The 26159-nt window shown below is 36.5% G+C and overlaps 2 protein-coding genes across 2 annotated transcripts in view; one reads left to right on the top strand and one right to left on the bottom strand.

Moving 5' to 3' along the window:
• The window catches only part of LOC135081293 (protein sickie), a 188287-nt gene extending 165003 nt beyond the window's left edge, over nucleotides 1-23284 (top strand). The window contains exons 19-34 of the mRNA XM_063976028.1: nucleotides 2896-2979; nucleotides 4239-4367; nucleotides 8417-8581; nucleotides 12491-12688; nucleotides 14292-14343; nucleotides 14958-15097; nucleotides 15679-15834; nucleotides 16133-16439; nucleotides 16807-17458; nucleotides 18935-19084; nucleotides 19559-19755; nucleotides 20429-20537; nucleotides 20877-21069; nucleotides 21547-21705; nucleotides 22023-22106; nucleotides 22193-23284. Of these exons, the coding sequence (XP_063832098.1) occupies nucleotides 2896-2979; nucleotides 4239-4367; nucleotides 8417-8581; nucleotides 12491-12688; nucleotides 14292-14343; nucleotides 14958-15097; nucleotides 15679-15834; nucleotides 16133-16439; nucleotides 16807-17458; nucleotides 18935-19084; nucleotides 19559-19755; nucleotides 20429-20537; nucleotides 20877-21069; nucleotides 21547-21705; nucleotides 22023-22106; nucleotides 22193-22315 (2898 nt within the window). The 3' untranslated portion in view covers nucleotides 22316-23284. The remainder of the gene's footprint in view (nucleotides 1-2895; nucleotides 2980-4238; nucleotides 4368-8416; nucleotides 8582-12490; nucleotides 12689-14291; nucleotides 14344-14957; nucleotides 15098-15678; nucleotides 15835-16132; nucleotides 16440-16806; nucleotides 17459-18934; nucleotides 19085-19558; nucleotides 19756-20428; nucleotides 20538-20876; nucleotides 21070-21546; nucleotides 21706-22022; nucleotides 22107-22192) is intronic.
• Nucleotides 23285-23524: 240 nt separating this feature from the next.
• Nucleotides 23525-25937, bottom strand: LOC135081281 (dentin sialophosphoprotein-like). The gene has a single exon (XM_063976021.1). It carries the CDS (start codon nucleotides 25824-25826, stop codon nucleotides 24366-24368), a length of 1461 nt encoding a protein of 486 aa, XP_063832091.1. The 5' UTR covers nucleotides 25827-25937; the 3' UTR covers nucleotides 23525-24365.
• Nucleotides 25938-26159: the final 222 nt, after the last annotated feature.

Raw genomic sequence — 26159 nt, 5'->3', positions numbered from 1 at the left:
AGTTTTGTGTTTTCTCCGAAGGCATTGAACGTTTGATAGGATCTCGCGTAGTTACCGCGACGCGATGTCTGACTGGGGGCAAGCTGACCACGGCATACTTTCTTAACGCAGCCGCCTCATTTCTTGCAGGGCTTGTTTATGCTGGCTTTGTTCCTAGCAGGTTTCTGCTACCGGCTGCATTGTTGAAACCACAATAGTCAATAGAACTTAATTTGAAATATGATCTGTATTAATAATATTATTATTCCGTTTTTGGTGTCCCGTATTGTGTCAATAACAGTAACTTTTCTCTACAATGTTATAAATAAAGCGTTTTATAAGCACATTAAAAAGAACTTATGCAACTCAATCTATGCCAAACAAAAGCGATGAATTTAGGGCCCTAATAAGTAATTTTTGACAGCTAGTTGGTCGTATTTTAGATGGGCGTCGTCATAAATTGACCGTAGACGTGCAGCCCAGATACGCTGCGGCCGAATAAGGAAGAGTGCACTTGAACAAATAATCTCTCTTGTTGAGAATATTGTAACAATCTCTCGTAAAATACCGCAGTGGGACGCGGAGTGGGTTTGGGATTTAAACGTGCTACACCTACGATATCATGTTTTTATCAATGCTGTGTCATGTTTTGCCAAATTACGAGTCGAATAGGTACTACTTTTCAATATACACTGATGTTTACTGTTTACATAAACTATAGGTATGTAAACTCATAACTCTCATGCGTGTTTGTTATAATAGTGTTACATAAAATTTTCAGTTCCTGTGAACAGCAATTTAAGAACATTAATTATTTTATTTGCGTTCGTGCTGAATTGTTAGCATGCAGTTAACAAAACATGTTTGTTCGTTAATTTGCATGCGTCTGGTAGTATCCCATAGAATAATTACAACGAAAGTCGGAAACAACTCGTCGCTCTAACTGCATTCAATTGGTGCAAATTGTCGTTTGTGTTCAACGCTATTGTGTCTGTATAGGGACCACTAATTTACCGAATTATTGCTTGATCATAGGTCATATTCAGTTACATTACAAAACAGGGGTCTGTTTTGCATATCAATGGAGCTTAACCGAAGGCATTTTAGTTATGATAATGCAAGCTCCCGGTTGCCTTGTTAAGTAAGTATGTAGTTCTGTAATGTCCTGTAAAATACTGAGAAGAACTGTATTATTGTACTTTAAGAAGACCATTTAATGTACTATTTTAATCGCGTCATTAAGCTGTTAAAGCGCGGCTGCAGATATGCAGCTGTTAATAACAATTAGCTCCCACCTGTTCCAGCAATTCAATATATTTTTAGGGTTCTTTAAAAATGATTACCTTCAGGCTAGCTTACTCTCATTGAACGTAAAACTTCAATGTTTATGAAGACACTTAACTAGCATTCGTAACTTTTATGTTAATACAATATTGTTAAGAGTCATTATGTCTGAATCGATTTAAAGTTCTCGCTATAATGTTATTACATCAACCATTATGGAAGAAGTTATTGTTTACACACAGAGGTTTACACCATAAATAAAATAATATAGGTTCTTATTTATTTGAAGTCCAATACTTAAACTATATTATAGTGCCCCAGTAAAGAACCTAAGGAACCATCAGACCCTAGTAATTTATTGCACCTCTACATTCGCCGGCACGTGCAAGACGTCTTCAAGATCTATCAATGACGCCTGGATACCTTAATTGGTTAAGCAGCGTGTTCACCGGCAGGTGAATTACCCTATTAAGAAAATATATTTTTAACCTAGTGATATTGGCATTCGGAACGGTCTCAATTAAAATATTTAATGGCCACTCCCACTGAATATTTATAGTTATATTACACCGTTATACGTATCCCATGTTCATGTTCGGGGTCGTTACCCTCTACTTTAATTTTGCTAAGTGCGCTCCTGTGACGTGGCAAACAAAGGGTCCCTTGTCCAGCTACGCCCACGTCAGCCATTACCGACCTATAAAGCAATTTATTCCGATGAGTCACTTTTAACAGTTAATAAAATGTTTATAGCCAATATTTACGATGGCATAACATGACGCAAGTAATTATTTTATCATCACGAACATACATCCGACCGGTTTGGAGGAAAGCCGAGAACGATCTTAATCATTATCGAGCTAGGAACGCTGGTCTGAATACATAATCTGGCCCTGCGAGTAACCGAGGTGTCGTGTAGAGATCTGTGTCGGCCTGTGGTCATCTCTGATTACTGAACAGAGTAGAAATCTTAGTTATTTAGTGGTAACCCGTAAAGAGACCGCACAAGATTACTGTAAAATTACTCGTTTCCTTTGGCCGTGAATAAATATTTATTTATAAGTAGTTTCACTTACATAGATTTAGTTTACCTACAAATAATGAATTGATATTGTTAAATTAATACAGATTATTCGACACCGATCGCCTACGCTTCATGTAACATGATATTGGAAGCGACAGGTTCGGTTTCTAATTCATTGTGTTAAATCGAATGACAAATAATTCAGTGATTTGTGAATGCATGCATTCAGAATATACGATGACAATGTGTTAGCGTGTGGTAAGAAGATGCTATCGTTAGGTGATGATGTCCGTAATAGAACAGCTATTATATTACTTAAAATTTGTCTCAGTCATAGAACATCATCTATTAACACCAAAAATAAATTACTTAGCGATTTATCATCATCCAACAGTCCTCTGCTGCGCATAGGCTTTGGGGGAGGTGCCATTTTATTACCCAACCCATTGTTTCCTGGTCAAGGAAGGAGATATTTATATTATTTCAAATCACCATAACTTTCAAATGGTAAAATTCGACAGACTATTTGTATGATGATAATGGTATCTTTTCAGGGGGCGACAATAAGTAAGAAATCCGTATTTAATTATGTTTTTCCATTGTTTTAGGCGCACGTTGTCTCCGCTTTCGAGCAGAGCCTCTCGAACATGACGCAGCGGCTGCAGCAGCTAACAGCCACCGCCGAGAGAAAGGTAGTAAACCCGTTTTATAGCACCAGGTTAAAGCTTATCCAACCACTTAATGGACCTTTTTATACGGAATGCTGCTTCAAATCAATTAAAATACAATTAATTTTTAATAGCACGGAATATAAAATTATTTATATCTAAACCTATTTTTTTATTTAATTAGTACTATTCGTTAATTTGGATTTAATTGGCAATTAACATTTTTTCACTATAATCTTCCAATAATTCCAATTTTACTTCTTAGGGCATACTAATTATTGTCGGTAAAATATTTTTTATATTTTTAGTTTTGTAATTATAATTTAAACTTTTTTTTCTTTTGCCCTATCTTCATTTTAGTCCAGAAAAACCAACTTAGTTCTTTACATAATTAATTCATTTATTCGTTTTTGTTTAAAAATCAACAAGCTAAAGTAATTGATTACAGTTTAAGTGGCAACCTAGGATAGGTTCTTGTTGCTATTTATAAGTAGGTGCTTAGGGGAACTCGTATTATTCCAAGCCTTTCCCAACTATATTCTTCAAATAAAGTGTACGGAAAAATCGGCCTTAAAGTCTCACAAATTAATCCATAAATAACGATTACATTTCCAATCACGAAGCAGGTGCGTTTATAAGCTGTTGAAAATTACGGTTAAAACTAAGTAAATAAATAAACCTCCATTACCTTTTATGGGAGTATAACTTTCTATACATTTATATTCCTATTGATAATGAACACGGTTATCACGGAACTACTTATCTCGTAAAGTGTAACATTAAATCCATCGTGCTTATCTGTTCACTTCGCTTACAATTGCAAGAAACCTTGAATTTGTGTAAAAAGCGAATTTGTGGATTATTAACACTTATTCCGTATGACTAACTCGTTTGGGAGTGTTATGATCACGATCATATTATTTTGGAGGTAAAACCTTATTGGTCGAAAATCTCGTCATTCGCTGACCACGTCCATTCGTGTTACCAAATGAAAATATAAAAAATTAACCAACATGTTTTTTTTTACTTCCTCCTTTAAGTACTAAATGAGTGCATTCAACCGAAGAGACTGGAAAAAGTTAGATTACATATCCTTCTAAAGCTTCAACCACACCAACGCGTGCAGATCGCCATCGCGCGCCACGCGACCAGTGACATTTCACGCGACCTGTCATTGGCCTATGAACGCGCCGGCGATCTGTACTCGTTGGTGTGGTTAAAGCATAAAACAAAGTTTAAAAGCGAAATTTCAGCTGGTTCTAATTCAATACTTCTTCACTCAGGACTCGGAGCTAACGGAACTGCGTCAAACGATCGAGTTACTTCGGAAGCAGTCCATCCAAGCTGGCTTGACCACGGCTCACATGCAGTCCATGGGCATCCGCGCCGATGGAGTCAACGTTACAGGACAGGTTAGTTGACAGTTTGTGAATAAATAGATAAGATAAGATAGATAAGATAAATTTATTGAATAAGAACTTAGCCTAAATACAAGAAACTTAAATGGGACTATGAAATTTTTTGGTTAGATGAATGAGAGCAGTGATGACAGCGTTCATGGAATAGTAATAAAGGATTTAGCTGCTACGCAAGCTCTTCGATCTTCTCCTATGTTCTTCTGATTAATTTCGCTGCGGGTCCAATGACAGTTAACTTTCCTCCGGGACAAACTTGGCCTTCACTGGTTGGGTTTTTATTGGCGGTCAAGCTGTAGATCCTGGCTACACAGGAGTTGCAGCGGTGGGAACGAGAGGTGGGAAAGTTCCGTAAGCAGTCTAAGATGGCATGACCCCTCCAATGCATTTCACTAGGCATTCGTGTTAATGAAAGCAACGTCATTTGACAGGTTAAACCGTCCGTGATTCGCCTGTCAACGCTTCAGTGGTCATTCTACCTGAACTAATTAGGTTGTTAAACAAACTTTCCATAAAATAAATCGTGTTAGAAATCGAACATATCCTGTGACCTGATGTTAAAACTATTATGTCTTGTTATTGGCCTTCTAGATTTTACAATTGTAATTCTGACTTATGTGTGCTAGAATCTAAAATAAATGTTATTATTCATCATTAAGCGTAATATTATTATGCGATGGCTTAAATTTCTAATTTAATTACAAACTATAGAAACTACGCTGCTATCACTTGTAAGAGATAAAACGCAAAGTCGGCCAATAGAGCCATTAATCATTATGCAAGGCATCATCAGCATACGTAATGAGTTCAAGTGCATTAGCTTTTTGTTTAATGGCTGCAGTTTTCAAGCTATGCTGCGGATATTCACAATTATGTACTGAGATAGTGCCGTTCAATAAATAGTAGCTAACAAGGCAACTAACGCTCATTTGCATCAAATTGATCGTCAAACAGTTCTGTTCTACATCGGCCTATGAGACGTCGACCTCTAAGTTGCTATAGCGATCAGTAGAAATCAGTAGGATCGCCATCGCCATCGCGCACGGGGGCTGATGAGTTGGTTTGGGCGAACCTCAAACGTTTCTTCAGACTAAGGGACTGCGCAAATGTAGACATTTTTATTGCACACCATCAGAAGCAACTGAGTTGCAAGGTGCCAAATGGAAGCAACTGGATATAATGAAAACGAAAATCTCAATTCAGTGTAGATCTTGAGACTTGACTTGGCATTTATGAACTTGGCACAGTGTCTACGTCTACGCAGGAAATGTCTGATTTCATATTGATTACTTTTATAAATAAATATACATATTCACTTGGCTTATACAGGGTGTTTGGCGCATCGTGTGCCAAAATGATTTGGCAGATAGAATGGGTCATTTCCTATATTTCAGCCCCCATAACACGTTCCATGCCAGGCGGCTACTTTTATATTAATTTTTTTAGTAATTTCACCAAAATACCCAAATCGCATCATTTAATTTCGATTAAAAAAAAAACTAGTAGGCGTAACCTCAAAGTAAATATTTTGTATTGACGTGCATTGATGTAGGGTTGCATCAAATCTAAATTTACTGGAAAATATCATCTAGTTTTTTTTTAATTCAGCTTTGAAGTTTTTCTAAAAGTTAAAAATGGACTAAACATTTAAGTTTACATGGCTATAAAAAAATAAATAAAAGAGATAGCGATCTTCGGATTTTATCAAAACTTCTCTAGTCTATCCCCATTTAAACGGTATACTAATCTTGTTTAAATAATAACAATAACTTCACAAATTCCTTAAATTAGTGCATTGACTCTACTCGGACTGATTTGCGAAATTTGTGTTTATAGCCCCTTTTGTGTGAATAGCACGTTATTAAACACCTAACAAGTAAAAATTATTTATCTAATGCAATGTAAAAACCTTTTCCCTATCGTTTTTCAATGTGGATTTCTTGAATTTAAGGACGAAAATAATTATTTTGATCGTTTATTAATTATTACAAATTTTGTTCAAAATTTCCGCCTCGGCAACGTATACACTCACGACATCTTCTTCTAATTTCGACTGTTGTCGTATGCAGCCACATTTCTCTTTTTATTACTACAAAGGCGTTTTCTATTCGTTGTTGTAGTTCTTCTATTGTTTGAATCCGTTACGTACACCAGTTCTTTAGCTCGTAATCAGACGTAAAAATCTAATGGAATTAGGTCTGGGGAACGTGCAGGCCACTGTATAGGGCCATCTCTTCCAATCCACGAGTAGAAAACGCCTTTGTAGTAATAAAAAGAGAAATGTGGCTGCATACGACAACAGTTAAAATTAGAAGAAGATGTCGTGAGTGTATACGTTGCCGAGACGGTCATTTTGAACAAAATTTGTAATAATTAATAAACGATCAAAATAATTATTTTCGTCTTTAATTTCAAGAAATCCACATTGAAAAACGATAGGGTAAAGGTTGTTACATTGCATAAGATAAATAATTGTTACCTGTTAGGTGTTTAATAACGTGCTATTCACACAAAAGAGGCTTTAAACACAAATTTCGGAAATCAGTCCGAGTAGAGTCAATGCACTAATTTAAGGAATTTGTGAAGTTATTGTTATTATTTAAACAAGATTAGTATACCGTTTAAATGGGGATATTTATTTTTTATAGCCATGTAAACTTAAATGTTCAGTCCATTTTTAACTTTTAGGAAAACTTCAAAGCTGAATAAAAAAAAAACTGGATGATATTTGCTAGTAAATTTAGATTTGATGCAACCCTACATCAATGCACGTCAAAACAAAATATTTACTTTGAGGCTACGCCTACTAGTTTTTTTTTAAATCGAAATTAAATGATGCGATTTGGGTATTTTGGTGAAATTACTAAAAAAATTAATATAAAAGTAGCCGCCTGGCATGGAACGTGTTATGGGGGCTGAAAATATAGGAAATGACCCATTCTATCCGCCAAATCATTTTGGCACACGATGCGCCAAACACCCTGTATACTACACAAAACAACGTTTGTGCAGAAAGAATACGTCATACGAAAGCGAACCAAGTTTTCAGTTTTCCAACCGTGTTCACAGTGGGTGGCCCGTTAGTTACGATTGTTACGACTGCTGACATCATGTCAATCACGATATGCATGACCGTAGTACGAGTCTTTAGTTTCAATTAGCACGAGCATTCATTACGTTTACATGTCAGTGCACTTGGCATTTACGCGACACGTTGGCTCGAACGGTTATCGATAATGTTGGGTTTTCTTAATATCCCTACTCGATAAAACCAAATGATGCTAAGTCGTACGATGTAGGAAAGGTCAGGGTTTATGAAGCTTTGAGGTAAATATTAATAAATATTCAAACCTATTAAAGTTATGGACCATAAATCATAATTAAAACCACAACAATCAGGTAACGTACAAATATTGTTGATTTTTCTACAATTATGTAATTTGTAGTAATTATACGTATCATTACGAAATGTTTGTTTATCCAATTCTATTCACTTAAACTAAACAAAAAGTACTTATAAAAAGTATGCCGACAATTAACGTAGTTCGTAGTTTATGTTCATGTTCATTATGCGTAAAGTCGGCATGCGGGCGGACCAATCACGTAAAACAAAGTGTAAAATTGGCCTTTAAAACAAAACCTGAAAAAAGAAATTCATAACACAAATAAGTATCACTCGAACATGATGTTTATGAATGAACAATCGACCTTCCATTTGGTCTAAAAAACATTTGCAAGAGTTGTTCTTTACTCATGTTGTTGATGCTAGTTAGATGATGACATCACTTATGTCCAATTTAGAACATACAATCGAAATCGAGATACATAATTTTAATTCGATGTACGGACGACAGTACATCAAGCTTACCACAGTGCGTCTTATTTCGTTGTAATACAGACGATTTGCAAAAAAAGTTTTATTTCTGTAGAGTGTGCAGTCAACACTATATCAGACTATACATTTTATAAGTATAAGATGCCACAGTGTTTAACTTAATGTTGTATGAACATTATACCTATTGAATAAACCCTTTTGTTCCAAACAGCAGGAGCCAAATGCGCATACGCAGCAGTCGTCTCCTCAACGTACTATCCACACGGGCAACGGGGCTATCACTCGTCACTTGTCAACGGACAGCGTTTCAAGCATCAACAGCTTAAGCAGCGGTTCCTCGGCACCTCACGATAAGAAGCACAAGAAGAAGGGATGGGTGAGTTTTGTATGATTTTAATCAGAATGTTCACCTTCCTAAAAATTATGAAAAAAATATTAGTAGGACTTGACATTGAGAATTCAGACAATCAGGGAATATATTTTACAACTATTATTTAGAAGTATGTTGAGTAAACCTTCTTTAGGCTTCATAGAACCCTCCATTAGCAAACAATTGAGAATGTTACTAGGTATGCAAAATCACTTGAAACCTATGTTACAGTTAAGCTTTTACATTTACAAATACATTAGTTTTTATTTCATTCAAAAATACCCAGTAGTTATGATTTTATAGGCATTCAAAGTTCGCTTAAATATTGAGTCCCGCCGACGGTCACGTGACCCCGTGTGACGTACATTCACAGCGTCCGCTCACTAGAAAACGGATATAAACATACTTAAATATTTTTTTTTTTGTAAATACAAACTTATTATACATATTAACACCCAGACCCATCACAGAAATTAAAATTGAACCAAACCCAAACTTGATGCGATTGTGTCGTTTTATTGCGAATTACCTTCCAGCTCCATCATTAGAACTCGATTACTATATAGAATTAAAATACTCGTCAATACAAAACGAACGAGCCCAAACTCGATGCATTTAAGTCGTTTTATTATAGAGTTCCTATGGCCACCTTCCAGCTCCATCATCAGATCAGCTCCATGTCATCATAATATTGCATGGTCATCCAAATCACATGTGTTTGCGAAATTTCAGCCTAATCGGTTGTTCGGAAGTGGGTCTTAATTCAGCTTGCAAGATTCCACCCATACAAATATGAGCCAGTCACTGTAAAATGACGTCACGCGCATAAAATGGCGGGCCGGCCGCCGCCCGCACTTTTAAAATTCAATATCTTGGAAACTAATTGACGTATCGAAATAATTCTTTCACGTGTATTTTTTATTTTTAACAGAGAATACAGAAAGCTAAAAAACAAAATTAGTGAACATTCTTCATTCTTCTTAAAATATAATGTAATAATAAAAAAGACTTCCCTCAGACACAGAGTTTTAGTCGGCCGATAGTTTGGTCGGCTTCCAATTTGTATGAAGAATCGGCCAATACTATTAGTATCTTTAATAGTCCTTCTTTACCTCGGTTCCACCTATCCATTCATTTTATCGTTGAATATAATAATATTCAAACGTTTAACGTTTTTATCACAGAAAAAGAATCTCGAAAATTACAGTATAATATGTTGTTGTAAATTAGCATAAACATGCTAAAATGGAATTCAAATCATAGTTAGGTGCTATTAGCATAATAGGCCATAGTTCGAAATCATAGTGAATAGGATATACATAATTCAAAGTGGTATTAGTTGCTATGCCAGTTAAAATAACTGTAACCTTACTATTGGACAAATGGTAATCTCTCGTATAGCCATAGAAGAAGCATCTTCTAAATAATAAATAATAAGTCTTTAATACACAAAATAATAGGTAATAATAATACAGTTGATTAAAGATAATATGCATAATTATAATTAGATATAATTCATCATTGCCTAGCGTTATATTTTAATTAAATGTAACTAGAACTATTATGGAATTTGAGAACATTACCGATTTGATTTAATAACTGGATTTTATAACTGAAGTAAATATTCAGCAATATTATTTAAAACTAATTCTTATACATATGCGCATACAATTATTTAATCATTACGATTTATCAAGTTGTCATTAATAGCTAATATTTGATTAATGGAATGATATATTCTGAAAAAATATTAATTAGGCCAGTAGAATTAAACACAAAAATTGATTAAATCGGAAATAATTCCTACAAAAGATTTTTTTGCTTTAATGGCTTCATTGGTTGCCCATTAAGACTCTCCTAAGTTTTCGACTTCGACGGAGTTGTGCTTAAGTGGTGGGGGCCCCCGAAAGGGGCGTTTTTTCGGTTTTCCGGTTATACCGCGTAAAGGACTTACCCTATCGAAAAGTGGTCTTCATGACGGTTAAAGGGCACTTAATCCTGCATTGAATAAGACCAAATTCATATGTTTTGGACAAACCGTTCTCGCGCTAAAGTTCGGCAAAGTAGAAAATATACGTATAATTAATGACCCTCTCCACGTCCAATGGCTTGTTACCCACATGCTTCCAAGCCTTCTAAAGGGTCGCCTTAACCAGTGTAACCCTAACAAGGCTCACGAGTTTGATTCGCTTATCCTTGTTCGTCCCAGCCGTTCCTTAACTGCGGTTGCTGCACCTCTTCCTGGCACTCTCCTGAACGACTCTGTGTTACCTAATGTGGCTGCCCCTCTTCCTTGTACCCTCCTGTACGATTTCATTGCTTAGCCATATGCCTGGTCCAAGGTTCGACGCCACAAAATCAACTTCGTACGAGGGAAAATAGTTTAAAAATAGTTTAAATTCCCGTGCTTGCAACATTTTTCTTTACTGCTTCGCCTCTATTAGTCGTAGAGTGATTGTATATATCCTATAGCCTTCCTCAATGTATGAGCTATTCACCACAAAAATAATGATTTCAATCAAACTAGTAATTCTTAAGATTAGCGCGTTCAAACAAACAAACAAAAAACTCTTCAGCGTTTTAATATGAACTTGTTGTTGTTGATTTTTGGCGTCGAACCTTAGACCAGGCATACGGCTAGGCAACGTAGTCATGCAGGAGGATACAAGGAAGAGGGGTAGCCACAGTAGGTAACACAGAATCGTTCAGGTGAGTGCCAGGAAGAGGTGCAGCAACCGCAGTTAAGGAACGGCTGGGACGAACAAGGATAGGCGCATCAAGCTCGTAAGCCTTGATAGGGTTACACTAGTTGAGGTGGCCCTTTTCAAGACTTGGAAGCCTGTGGATAACAAACCATTGGACGTGGAGAGGGTCATTAATTATACGTATATTTTCTACTTTGCCGAACTTTAGCGCGAGAACGGTTTGTCCAAAACATGTGAATTTGGTCTTATTCAATGCAGGATTAAGTGCCCTTCAACCGTCATGAAGACCACTTTTTGATAGGGTAAGTCCTTTACGCGGTATAACCGGAAAACCGAAAAAATGCCCCTTTCGGGGGCCCCCACCACTTAAGCACAACTCCGTCGAAGTCGAAAACTTAGGAGAGTCTTAATGGGCAACCAATGAAGCCATTAAAACAATAAAATCTTTTGTAGGAATTATTTCCGATTTAAAAGCTAATTCTACTGGACTAAAGTAGAAAATACATTAAAAAATATGTTCAGTTTATTTTAAAGATTTATTATATTTTTTTAAGTCAACGCCCAATATAAGTAAATTTATAGAGATATAGACAATCATTAGTTATAATAATTAGAAAAATACATATTTTTCTATTAGAAAGAAGTGAAATTACACTTTCTTCTCGTTTTTATAAATTTAATGTTAAAACGTTATGATTTATAGTATTTTCTTATTTTTTCATTAGTAATTTGATCTTATGCTAATTAAATACAACATCAAACCTAACTTTAACCCTTCCACTGCTTCAGGAAACTAACTGTTAAAGGAAAAAAAATAGGCTTTATTCTTTCACTCAATTGTTTGCCTCATGTAGTCTAACATCAGAATGGGACAACTGGCTGTAAAAATCAATTTGTAGCAGTTCTGAAGTCTGTAAAAGTTAGCCATTTCATACTCTCTACATATTATATACCACAGCAAACTGTCAATTGAAAGAAATACAAAATCTTGTAGTTATAGATCGTTTCATCCACGAAGACGCGCCCCACCACACTTTGGTCGAGGGATCCGAGCGTCATTATTGTAGTGTGCGTAACTCATGGATAATTTAGCTTGTAACAGATAATACTCAAACATTAGGGGAAGAATGGTGGGTCGCGTCTTCGTGGATGACACGATCTATAGTATCAGAACTTAACCATTTAACAACCGGCGGCTTATTCCCGACAGTTGCGCTCGTCGTTCACTAAAGCGTTCTCACGGAACGCCAAGATCTCTAAGACGGCGAAACACTCGTCCCTCGGGCAACTGTCGTCGCAAGACAGCTCGTCCGGCTCGCACCACTACGACGATCCGCACACAATACGCGAGGGCAGCAACGAAAACAGCCTGGAGCATTCGCACGAGGCGCTGGCTGAAAAAGTGCAGGTGAGTTTGCGTTAGATGTCATAAAGGCGCGCGCGCACGGTCGTCTTTTGTCACCGAGACAGTGTATCTCTCTCTTTTACACTTACTTACTCTTACCTATCCTATCCTATCTATGGAGAGACATACTGTCATGGTGACAAGAGCCACCAGTGCACACGCGCCTTAAGTCTCATAAGGATGTTAACAAAAATTTGGTGTTGCTTTTACTACGGCTTTTGACTCAATGATTGCAGTACTCGTACCTACCTATATTTTGTTTTGTATTTTTTGTTGTTTGCTAAGGTTCACTTTGAATGACCTAATAACGGTAATTCTTCTATAAGTAAATAGTAATTACATTAATGTCAAACAAGTAAAAAAAGGTAATTATTACTGTAACTCAAATAGAAAGCAATTATATCAGGTTAACAATTCCACGATATTATGTACTAGTGCGGGATAGAAAAATTGATTTTTAATTTGACATTGCATTTCTTGTTTACTGTCGTGATATTATTTCTCCAGTGTTGTATTGTCATTTACCTAATTATTTATAATTCACATTAATTTTTTCCTCGTAAATATTGTTCTTAACTGACAGGAAAAAATCTAGTTCAATTAAAATAATTAAAAAAACTTCAATTAATGAAAGATTCATCTGAAAAAAATAAGGAGATGTGAGTTGCAATAAATTAATGAACAAGTAATTCACTTGAGATATCCCTAATTGGTGTCTATTTACTGTCAGAATCAGTAAAATCTTCAATTAATTAAATCATTAAAATGATAGATAACAACCAAAAATACTTCAAGATTGATAGTTTTATTTATTCTTCTCTGAAACTAATGACAACGCTTTTCAACAATAATAATTGAACCCATAAATGATTGATCAGTCATTAGAAAAATGTTGACGTTATTAATTTTTAAATCTAATTTAGAATGTACCTATCTATCGCTCGTCATCTCTCCAACGAAACTAGAGACCAATAATACTCTTTATCAACATAGTAAACAATAATTTATACAACTCAAAACAATGTCATGTTTCTACATCCAGCAGGTGACAGGATGTTAATTTCCAGGTCCTACATTTTGTTGCTAAAAATAGTAAGACTCGAATTGTTTTTAGTCCCTACAACTGTCGTTTTGGAATGATGATTGCTGACCTGTTTTGAGTCTATCTTTTTAATTAATTTATAAAAATTCCTCTCATACTAATCAACAACAGATCAAGTTTATCACTATAGTATCTTACATAGTTATTTTAGGTGCCATTTTACAACAAAAAAAAATGTCTGATGTAATGGAGACTGAACGTTCTAAGAAAAAGAAACTGCGTAATACCTATAACGTTCTATTGAATGACCATCGCAATCCTCAGAACATTGTTCGATGCTATTAAAAATCTATTAACGCAATTGCTCCCGCATACTTTATTTAATTGATTCTCCATTAACCAGTTTCATGACTACTTAAAATATTCCCTTGAAGTGTGGTTTTACAAGCGAATTACGTCACTGTTCTGTTTTCCTTTTAAATCCGGAAAAAATAATTCGTTATTATACTGCGTATAACTATTGCGTTAAAAATATACGTTTTACTAAATCATGCTTTCTTCTAGGACAAGGCGGCGCCAGCGTGCCCAGCGGCGAAACCCGAAGAGCAGACCAAAGGTGAGTCGAAACAATTTACGAGTCAAGCAAACAATGCCCATCAGAGTTTACACCGGCTCTTAGCGGAATTTAGCTGACCCAGTGAAAGGGCGCTGGAAAGCGACATAATAACTTCCACGAAAAGTAATTGACCCGTGATTTATCATATTCATCAGTCGTGATTAAACTATTATTAATCTGCCAATTCAAATGTTAACGGTTCATGCACTATGTACTTACATTTAGTTCACGCCCTATTGTTTTAAGTTGTGTACCGATTTTAGACAGTAAATTTATCAAGATAAAAGTATACTATGAGTTATTAGATTAAATTCCTACGATATTATTTATCTGGAAGCAATATTTTAAACTATAATAGGTACCTGAACAAGACCGGATAATTTTTGGACACCTGTACCACAGATTTATTGACCTCATTATAGCTTAAAAATCAAATGCCATTGTTTCCCTCCGGCACCTCGTTTATGTTATAAACCAGAACAATGTATCGCTAATAAGGACTTTGTTACTGCTAACAATGTTAAGGTTGCAATAATGTAACAACAAACCGTTTCGTCACGAAATTGCACTGAATTTGTATCATTTACTTAATTGGGTAATCATTTTTGGTACAGATAAAGATGAGGCTGGCTTAGTCGACGAGTTGAAGAAACAACTACGGGAGAAAGATTTGGTGCTAACAGATATACGGTTAGAAGCGCTGAGTTCGGCGCATCAGTTGGAGAGTCTCAAAGACACAGTCATCAAAATGAGGGTATGTACACACACAAATACAACTGTTTATTAAATTAATGGCAACTCTTCGTTTTTCAATCGCGTATAGCTTTATAAACAAAGGCATTATCGATAATTATATTTTCATAATGTTGAAAATTGAATGATCAATAGACTAAAGATCATAGAATTACCTACCTACCCACGGCCGCTAACGTCATCTTAATTCATTGTTCATTTATCTAAGGAGTACTATTGTATGATGCAATAGGTTAATAACTCCAATCACAGGCCAAGACAATTACATGCCATGATGCCTTACAAATAGACCATATCAATAGAACGATGGCGCATCTAGATAAACTGAAGCATCTTACGTAGTTACGGGACTATTTCCACCTCTCTTTCCCACCGCTGCAACTCCTGTGTAGCCTGGATCTACAGCTTGACCACCAATAAAAACTCAACCAGTGAAGGTCAAGTTTGTCTAGGGAGAAGGTTAAACTGTCATTGGACTCGCAACGGAATTAATCAGAAGAACATAGGAATTCGAAGTTAACTTTAACTATCTTACGTAGTTGTAATAAGGTGCAATTTTGCAACAGAATTGTCTTTTTCCAGAACGAAATGTTGAATCTCAAGCAGAACAACGAACGCCTGCAGCGGCTAGTAACTTCAAGATCTTTAGCGGGTAGTCAAAGTTCGTTGGGGACGGGTGGCTCTGCGGTCGAAGACCCGAGGCGGTTCAGCCTTGCAGACCAGGCCACTATGCACCAGGTAATAAAGATGCAATTCGGTTGGCAACGTTTCTTACTTTACTGAACGCAGAATTATTTTTTGAATATTACCCAATTTTTACGTTTTAAGTGGTTGTAACTCTAAAGATAACCATATTTAATTTCGGGAAATCAATATTATGTAATTCAATTCAAGCGATTAACTTAACTGAAAACAGTTAAGTAATTTTTCAATTTGTGGTTTCCAACTTGGGAATCAAACTTTTGAACTCTTATTATAGGGATTCTAACTTTAGATCACAGAAGCAACATTTTTTTAAATTAATCCGTTCTTTCAGGCTGCCATAGACATCCATTCCCAGCCCCTAGACTTGGATTTCAACTGCATAACATCAACACCAACAATGGACTTCAAAAAAGGTTCTCCCAATTCTACGATGGTTGAACCTATTTACGGAAACAAGGCAGTCTGTGAACTGAATGAGAAGAGCGAAGCTTTGCTGGGTGCTTTGAATGGGTCTAGTGATATCTTCACCAATGGACTTAACGCCACGGATAGATTAAGCGGGGACTACGACATAAATGCTGTACTGCCTCCGCCGAAGAGCCGAGAACTGGCGATTGGGGAGAGCTATTCTGATATAGGTAAGTGTCATTAATTAACAATATTTTACTTTGATTCTCCATGGTCATGTTAATGATAATCATTTGCTAGGATTCCTCATGGCTATTTTATTGATTAACACTTTGAGAAATGGGGGATGTCTGTCTTTGATTTCACATGTCAGCAGGAATCATGCACACCTCCAAATTGGTTTCCTATTTTTTGTTTATTTTTTTTCCACTGTAACAACATCACTGTTAGAGTTCTTTTCATTTTGTTATTCTTTACGTCCCATGCAACTGAAATGAAATAGAATTGAATTGGTTATGACAATAAGAACAAATTATCCGTAGATTTAGGTTGCAAAATTAGGTATTGATTTGATAAATAAACATGTCTTTTTTTTAGGTGTCGCTGACAGTCAAGGAGACACAACAGACGGCAAGAAAATAGCTATAGCAGTATACTTAGGACAGCCAGAAACATTCCAAAGATACTTCGAAGAGGTCCAAGACACACTAACCGAGTCCGAATGCCGGTTCTACGCCAAACAATCGGCGAGCGGTTACAACAACCACTTCGATAAACAACCCAGCTTCGATTCCCCGAGGATGTCACAAAACCACAGTCCAGAGACCGAAAATCAAGACTTCCCCCAAATAAACAAGTCCAACACGAATAGCCTTAAAAGCAATAAATCTACGCATAGTAGCTCGTACAAGAACGTGTACAATAGTGACTCGACAATAAACTGCAATGAATTCACTATAGCTTACACGTACATATCGGGCAAGACTACGTGGCAGAATTTAGATTATATAGTTAGGAAGACGTTCAAGGATTACCTATCGAGGATAGATCCGGGCACGAATCTCGGTTTGAATACGGATTCGATTACGTCGTATCACTTGGGCGAGGCGACGAGGGGTCCGGAGATTGGTTTTCCGGAGCTTCTACCGTGTGGATACATCATTGGCACTGTGAATACGCTGTATATTTGCCTGCAAGGAGTCGGCAGTTTGGCCTTCGACAGCCTCATACCAAAAAATATTGTATATAGGTAAGTTGCTATTAACTCTATTTCATACACACTTGTCTAATTTATTACAGTTTCTACATTAATTTAATTCATTAGGTACAAAATAAAGTTTCACATATCACAACATTTCGAAATACGACACACGTATCCTTTTAAAATAATTTCCTACACGTCCAAACAAATCCGCAACCGTGAAGCGGTGTAATTGAACGACCAACAAAAAAATTGAAAATAGCACTAAATCAATTGAAACCATCAATACGAAACAACCGATACGTTTGTGGTGTTGCAATGGCGCCAATTGAATTAACGGTGCAGTGTGCTATGTACAGACGGCACATTAAGCCAAACTCTGAGGCATCTTTATGTACTTGACATAAGTGCTATTTTAAAACATTTTTTTAGTCTGAGGTGCTTTCAACCTGTACCTATAATGCTACAACTCCGCCGTAATGAATGCGTCTTGTTAAGTTTTACTCAAGGTTCTAGAAAAAACGCTTACACGTAACTTCCTACATTAGCTTCTCATTCGTTATGGTGATACTGTTATGCCATTAGAAGGGTTTAATGAAACTGGGGAAATAATTACCGTGTCGTCGTCTAACAAGACTTTGAAATCCAGTGGACATATAAATTAAAATTAATTAACTTATCTTAAAAAAATCCTTTAGTCGTTAACTGCCGAGAAACTTGACACAATAGACTTGATAAAATCTATTATATTATGGGTTCACCCGTTCAAAGTTTTGAATTTTAAGTTTAATGTTGAATTCGTTTTTTTTTTCTTTTTTTATACTTGAAGTACACGCCTTTTTGACGCATATTTACAAACTATTCAACGCGCTAAATCCGTCACCTTAGCTATCGCATAACGTCTACCGTCGTTAACCACGCCACTTAGCAAATAGCGCGTTAAGCATTCGCCTATCTGCGTCAAGTTAACGAGTTGCGGCTTATAAGGAGCAGAAGCATAATAATTTCCGCGTCAATAAGCACAGAATTAAATATTTACAAATTACTTATTTCATCGACGGCTTACTCAATTATGCGCTCACGCACAGTCATGTGCAATTAAAATAATTCAATATCACAAGTGTTAATATTGATGCAGAAAAAATATTAACGCATTTCCAGAAAAACTTGTGCAAAAAATAACTATCACCACATTTCTCACTCGTACTTATCTCTAGTTTTTTTTTTATGTTGTACAATGCAATGACATCGCTCTACTAGCCTTTTTACAATAGGGCTGTGCTGAACGATGCTAGGATTTTAAAGTGATCCTATTAGGTTTTTTTTCAGCACACTGCTTAGGTACACATCACAGCTTCTTTAGAAAGCATACTACATAAGCCGCGTATCCACTAGAGGCAGCCTCGGACATGCGGCTACCTCTAGTGGAGATCCGGCCTAAGATTTGCGCGTTGGTATACAATCTCATTTTTTCATTCATGCTTTTTCGGCTGACATAAGCATACAATTATTTTCTTTTCGCAGATACGTGTCATTACTATCAGAGCACCGGAGGGTGATTCTGTGCGGGCCTAGCGGCACCGGCAAGTCGTACCTCGCGGCCAAACTGGCGGAGTTCTACGTGCAGCGGACGCAGCGGCGAGGCAACCCGGTAGAAGCCGTCGCCACTTTCAAGTGAGTAATTAGATAATTAGGGTCTTTAGGTATGAACATGAACAGAACGTGTATGTGTAATGTATCAACATACGTTGGCGATTATGCCACGATCAAGTTAATAATATAATTATTTTATGAGGGAATTGCACTTTGGCTGATGCTTTTATCACTAATAACATAAATCTTATGGTCAAAATCTCCATTGCATTACAATAGGGGACTATTTGTCTTTTGGATGATCTGGTGCTAATCGATCACCCACATTGACATCGGAAACACCCAAAGAATCACCGATATGTTGTCTAACCTTTTTAAAAGAATCCGACACAAAGTACCTATTTTGATACGACATCACAAATATGCGGAACATTAAAAATACAATCCGAAGCAATAAAGCCAATAACCAACTTAAATGTAATAAATTAAATCAATTCAATTACCATGAATGAATACTTTAGCATACCATTTGCATATAAAAATATCATCTTCCAGCGTCGACCGCAAGTCTTGCAACGAGTTGCGAGCGTACCTAGCTAATATTGCTGAGCAATGCAGCGCGGCAGCGGCGGGTGAAGAAGCGCCATTGCCTTCTGTGGTTGTGTTGGACAACTTACAACACGCGTCAGCTTTGGGAGACGCCTTCGCTGGGTTGTTGCCGCCTGACAACAGAAACATGCCTGTTATTATCGGTGAGTTAAGGCATATTATTGGTTGATTAGCTTCAGTAAGTTAGTTTTAAAGTCGCAGAGCAGTACAGCGAGGTTAAGGTGGGTGAAGAGGCGCCTTTACCCTCGGGTTGTAGTGTTGGACAACCTTCAACACGCGTCTGTTTTAGGAGATGCGTTCGCTGGTCTACTGCCACGCCACCTGACAACAGAAACATGCCTGTTATTATCGGTGAGTTAACGTCGTATTAATGCGTGGCAGAACTTGAGTAAGCTAGGTTTCAAATCGCGAAGCAATGCAGCGCGGCAGCGACAGGTGAAGAAGCGCCATTGCCTTCTGTGGTTGTGTTGGACAACTTACAACACGCGTCAGCTTTGGGCGACGCCTTCGTTGGATTGTTGCCGCCTGACAACAGAAACATGCCTGTTATTATCGGTGAGTTAAGATCTATTATTGGTTGGCATAACTAGGTTTCGCCTCGAGGAGAAGCGCCTTTACGCTCGGTTGTAGTGTTGGACTCGCCGGCCTGCTGCCTCCCGACCTGAGTATAAGAAGAATCCTAAATTTGACCGCAGAAGAACTTGAACAATTTCATTAAATGCACAAAAAACAATAAGAATGTCTATGAATCGCCCATCCATGCAACTTTTTAACATTTCCAAGTGCTAGATGTTCATAAAGTATTTTTGTTTACAGGAACAATGTCGCAAGCCACATGCAATACCACCAACCTCCAGCTCCACCATAACTTCAGGTGGCTTCTCACCGCCAACCACATGGAACCAGTCAAAGGCTTTCTAGCTAGGTAAGGGAATTTTCATAATAAACAATAGTGATTCAACAAGGTTCCTATTCAGATAAAAAACGTTGAAGTAGTAAACAAAATAGGATCGACATACCAAGTGATGTCATGCGCAATGCGCAACTTTAAACCAATGTAGGTAATCAATTTGATTGTAACGCCCCAAGGCTACACCATTAACGAATTAAGAAGAAGATTTTTTTTCATTTGGACACCGAATTGTTAGCTGAACTATTAAATTTTACTGTGATATGCTTTCCTTTGTATAATATCTCTGCCGCACTCGCAAAGTATGTTTTGAAGGCGCTGGTGATTTTATTACATTATCGACCTTATTCTCAGGTACCTACGCCGCAAGCTATTTTCTCTCGAGCTAAGGCTGGGGCGACGCGAGCCGGCGCTAGCAGCGGTATTAGAATGGCTGCCGGGTGTTTGGGCGACGCTCAACGCCTTCTTAGAAGCGCACTCGTCCAGTGACGTCACCGTCGGCCCGCGGCTCTTCCTCGCTTGCCCCATGGACTTGGAGGCTAGTCAGGTAAGATTCAATCTGATAAATCAATAGGTAGCAAGCGCTTGCCAAATGACGTCAACTGCTAGACAAGAGCCTCCCCCTAGGATTTCCATAACGACCGGTCCTGCGCTGCCCTCATCCAGGTTCTTCCAGCGATCTTTCCCAGATAGTCAGTCCACCTAGTGGGGGGTCTGGCCGTTTTCCGGTCCGTGATCACCACTCTGATTCAATATCAAGATCTGATAATGCAGCCAGTGTTTGCGGTTGTGTTGGAATCTGTGATGGGCGTGTGGGTTACGCTTATTGTCTTCTTAGAGGCTACATATTTACTTGAAATTATATCGAGTTTTTGAGCTTTGTTCTGCTGTACGAACCTGAATTTTAAAACATTACTTCCATGTATTTTTTATTTTATTTGGAAAACCAACAGAAATACAAATACAAATAATGAAACCTAAAATTATGTATGTATGTTTGTTTATGTTCATTTTATTTCACCAGGCATGGTTCGCTGACGTGTGGAACTACAGTATCGTCCCGTACGCGTCCGAAGCGGTGCGAGAGGGCGTGGCTTTGTATGGGAGGCGGCGACACGCGGCGCTCGACCCGCTGCATCACGTCAAGTCGTCATACCCGTGGAGGGAACCCAACCACTCGCACGTTAGTACACAAGCTTTGTAATGTAAACTATGCCATATGGTTTTGTCAGAGTTTCTACTCTGACAGCAACTCTTCCTGACAATTTAAAGGGCGATTACAGGGCAGACGTCATCCTCAGGTCATCACTGCAGGGGGATGACCCTTTCTAATTTGCCAGAGGAAAATGGAAGGATTTGGCCTTTACTCCCCACGCTGCATGGCGTCCCAAACTGAGATTCCCTCATTTCTTCCATAATCACCCCCTTACGTTATCAGACGTTAAATATCATTATCGGTTTCTTTCAAACTTTCATTCTAATTATTTACGTTTTCTACAGACGCTGCGAACAATTACTGTGGAAGAAATTGGCATTGAAGAGTCAAATCAAGACCCCAACACGAATAATAACCAAGATCCATTGGTAAGAGTTACTTAATCGACTATTTTAGTCAGTCGCTACTTTTATTTGTTTACAAGTGTGTTTATTTATTTTTTGTCATTTTACAGTTGAACATGTTGATGCGGCTACAAGAGGCTGCGAACTACAGCGGTAACCAAAGTCAAGACTCGGACAACGCTAGCATGGACTCGAATCTCACACACGACAGCTCTATGGGCAACGAGTTATAAGATTAGATAGTCGGCCAAGACTCATTGTAGCTACGTCGAGGATGACTGATCGCATACGAAGCAAATATTTCAATCGTTCGTCTACCTCGGATATACAATATCTAGGCGCTCTTATGACAATAGTTTCGCTAAGATAAGAATTAACTTGCGCCTTATAAAGCACTAGCTAGCTACACCATCTCATCTAATTTTTATATGGACTATGCATTTACACGTTCCTTCGCGTGTGATCTATACTTTATACAAAGCCAAATATTTGCCATATGTACATTATTTATATTTATTTACTCTAAGTGTTACTTGAATTTCGAATTGTGTTAATTTTTAGTTACTTTCTATCGCTAAATCAATCGGATTATTTAATTATTTGTTTTTTGTCGAAAGAATGTTGCTCTACAGTATTTGTGTAATACGCAAATATTATTATGTAGGAGCAAGTGGCCTTTCTGTTCATTTATGTTGCAAAATTATTGTAATTTTTTAACGTCGAGTTAAAAATCTACACGTATTCGTGCAGAAATAATTGACAGTGCCTGGATCGATAATTTTCCATTTTTTACGAAATAATAATTCTAACAAAGTAGGACTGTTACTGTTTATATGAAGCATTGTGGCTTTTACTATTGTTATATTTTTTCAAAGTTAGGATATGGACCGCATTTGTATTACTATGACATGTATTTAAAGTAATATATGAAAGTGTAATTTTTATACCATTTTCATATTAAAACTCATGTACCTAATAAATATGTTTAGGTGTAAATAAAATATGTTTAATATAATTTTTTTCTATGCGAATACACTAACTGCTATTATGCCATGAACAGTATAGCGTTACTTTTGTATAGAAATGCGTAACAATTTCGTTACAGTGTTCGGTATGGATTGACTTGTGTGCATAACTGAAACGTGATATCTACAATCTATGCTTTACTGAAAATGTGAAATAAACATTGATTATAAAATCCACTGTGTCCTTTATTTATTCATACCATCTCACAGGTCTAGTGGTTCAAGTTGGACCGTCTCAACCGGTTCGAATCCCACAATAATAACGTTAAACTTCGTGCAAGTGTATACTCATATGAAATATCCAGAAGAACAACGAACGACAGACGTACGTCGCAGCTTATTCGATATCCGTACCCTGCAAACATTTGCAGATACAGCAGATGATAATGTCAACATAGGGGAAAATAAAAAAAAAGATTAAATGCAATAGCTTTATTGAATAAAAAATATACTAAGCCGTAATTTCATAACCAAACACCAGAAGTTAATGTAACAGAGCAATTTGGACGGAACTAGTTATATTTTAGGACTAGATTATTATGTTACTGAAATCCTCAAGGAACCTTTGACAAAATTAGAAATCAGCTATTATTAAGGCACAACCACTTTGACAACAAAATGTTTTCTGTAAACTGTATGATGATTTAAAAATTAAAACCTATCTCATAATATTAAGACAATTTTTAAATCTGATTTCAAACAGGATTGTTACATTTTCTTTTTAGAAACAAGCAATTAGGTAATGTAACATTCAGTTTTTGAAAAGTTTACATAGCAATATAATATAGCAATATACTTTGTAGAATATTGGCGTTTCTGAACTCTTACACAGTATTTATACCATATACACTGGTAAATGAACTTGTAAATGAATATGTATAAAATAGTATGTAAGACTCCATCTGTAATATACAATAATGTTTGTCACAAAATATCCTCATGTTTGACCCAATCACTAAATTGAAGCAAATTAATAATTAAATTAATTAAGTGCTGTATTAGCAGCAGTATTTAATTAACATACAGTAATATTACAAAAATAGAGGTATTCTTTTAAATTATCAATTAGTCTATAATAGGTCCAACTCAGTCATTATAAAATTATGAAAAGGATAAATATAAAAGTTAATTGTATTGCGTCTGAGTTGTAATAATTAAGACTATAATTGGTCTAAATCTGTGCTAAGTTTGCCTGCAAAAAAAACAGGCTCCATATAAAAATATGGACAAATGCGTTAATTACAACTTATTAATAATATTAGTCACTATGAATATCCAGGCTCAAGTTTGACAGTGATGGAACTGGTGACTCGGAGAAATCACCAGAATCATTGTGTGGTGATTTGTTGCTCCTTGGTGATTTGTTAGAATTTTGACTTTTGGACTTAAGATTATCATTTTCATTATTTGAATGAGCAACAGAAAAACTCTTTTCACTAATCAAGTCAGCGACATCTGAAATGGAGATGGAGCTTTGTGAACTTTGTGATCGTTCATGAGGACTGTCAAGTATTGGTACATTTTTGTTTCCATTTTCACTAGTTACATTATTTTGGACATATTGAGACGAAGGAACTTGGACATCACCCATATCTTTTCTTGATGCACCAGACAAAGTAAAATCGTAACTGTATTCGGCCGTTTCACTATCAGATTTACTAATTTTTTCAGACTTTTTATCTGAATCGTTTTCTTTGTTTGATTCATTTTGATTTAAAAGCAGAGATGCCATGCTATTTATTGTAGGAGAGGCATCTTTTTTGTGATCTTGACTGTTTTTTATATTTTCACTGCTTGCCATATTATCTTGAGTTCGAGGAGGGCTTGTATAAATACTTTTTTCATCAGGCGCCATTGGAATACCAGTTGTATTTAATAATTTTTCATCAGACAAATTGAATGGTTTCAGTTCTACATATGATGTAGAATCACTACTACTGCTGGTAACAATTTTCAACTCGCTTAAAAAATATGGAAGATTGCTTTTATTGCTATGAACAGTAATATTCTTAAGGTTCTCAGATGCGACATTATCTATTGCTTGGTTTGGTACACTCTTTTTGTCAGCCGCTACAACTATATGTTCATTGGGTATGTATTCTGAGCTAGATTTGTCTCTTGTTGAATCACTTGATGTATCTGTATCAGAGTTGTCTAATGGAAGTCGAAGGTGTAGTTTAGTTTTTTCATCGGATGAGTTGTCAGAATGTGAATTACTTGTACTGCTTGAGTCTTCGTGAACTATGTAAGTACAGTTTTGATCGTCTTTATTTAAATCGTTATCAGGTTTTCCATGGGTATACAGGTTCTTTCTGTCAGCATTATAGTGCCTTTGACTTGTCTTTGAAATAACTTTAAGTAAGGATACTAGTATAGGCTCTTTATTGCCATCTCGTCTTAGATTCAGATTATCCAGTATACTTTTTTGCCCTTCATATTTATACTCTTTTTCATTACGTGATTCAGATTTGTAAACAAATAGCGTGTTTTTTAGGTTACAAAATTCCAAAAATTCGTAAACAATAGACAGTGATAGGATACCTTCTGGTAGTTTTAATATATTGTCCAATGCTAAATTCTGCTTTATGTTCTCATAATCATCCTCGAATGCTAAGAATATATTAGCCCGCAGTAATGCACGAATTTTCGCCAGCGAACCATTTTTTTCTAGCGATTCAACCACTAAATCTCTGAGTTCAGTATCTTCTGTTTGCGCCATCAGTAAAAATATAATTGATAATTGCGTTATTTTAGGAACACTGTTACTTTAAAACAAAATTAAATACGATATTGTTTGTTGATCACAAAAATACACAAGAAGCGCATCATTCTTCTTTGTTAATTTTGACAAGTGACATGTCACTGTCAGTGTAACGAATGACGTAACTTAAAAACTGTATTCGGATACACGCCATGACGGATTTTAAACCTTGTAGAAATATAAATTAAATTATTGAATTTTTAAGATTTTGAACCAGGAAGAAAATTTTAAACAGTGCAGATACACCATACATTCAATTGAGTACCTACATCATAAATTAAATTAAATTAG

The sequence above is a fragment of the Ostrinia nubilalis genome, chromosome 2 (genome assembly GCF_963855985.1).
Source record: "Ostrinia nubilalis chromosome 2, ilOstNubi1.1, whole genome shotgun sequence".
NCBI classification, from domain to species: domain Eukaryota; kingdom Metazoa; phylum Arthropoda; class Insecta; order Lepidoptera; family Crambidae; genus Ostrinia; species Ostrinia nubilalis.
This window is presented reverse-complemented; position numbering and strand designations above follow the sequence as displayed.

Bases quoted from the DNA above. Each gene is read 5' to 3' on its own strand.
- LOC135081281 (XM_063976021.1), bottom strand. From the start codon at position 25,826: ATGGCGCAAACAGAAGATACTGAACTCAGAGATTTAGTGGTTGAATCG.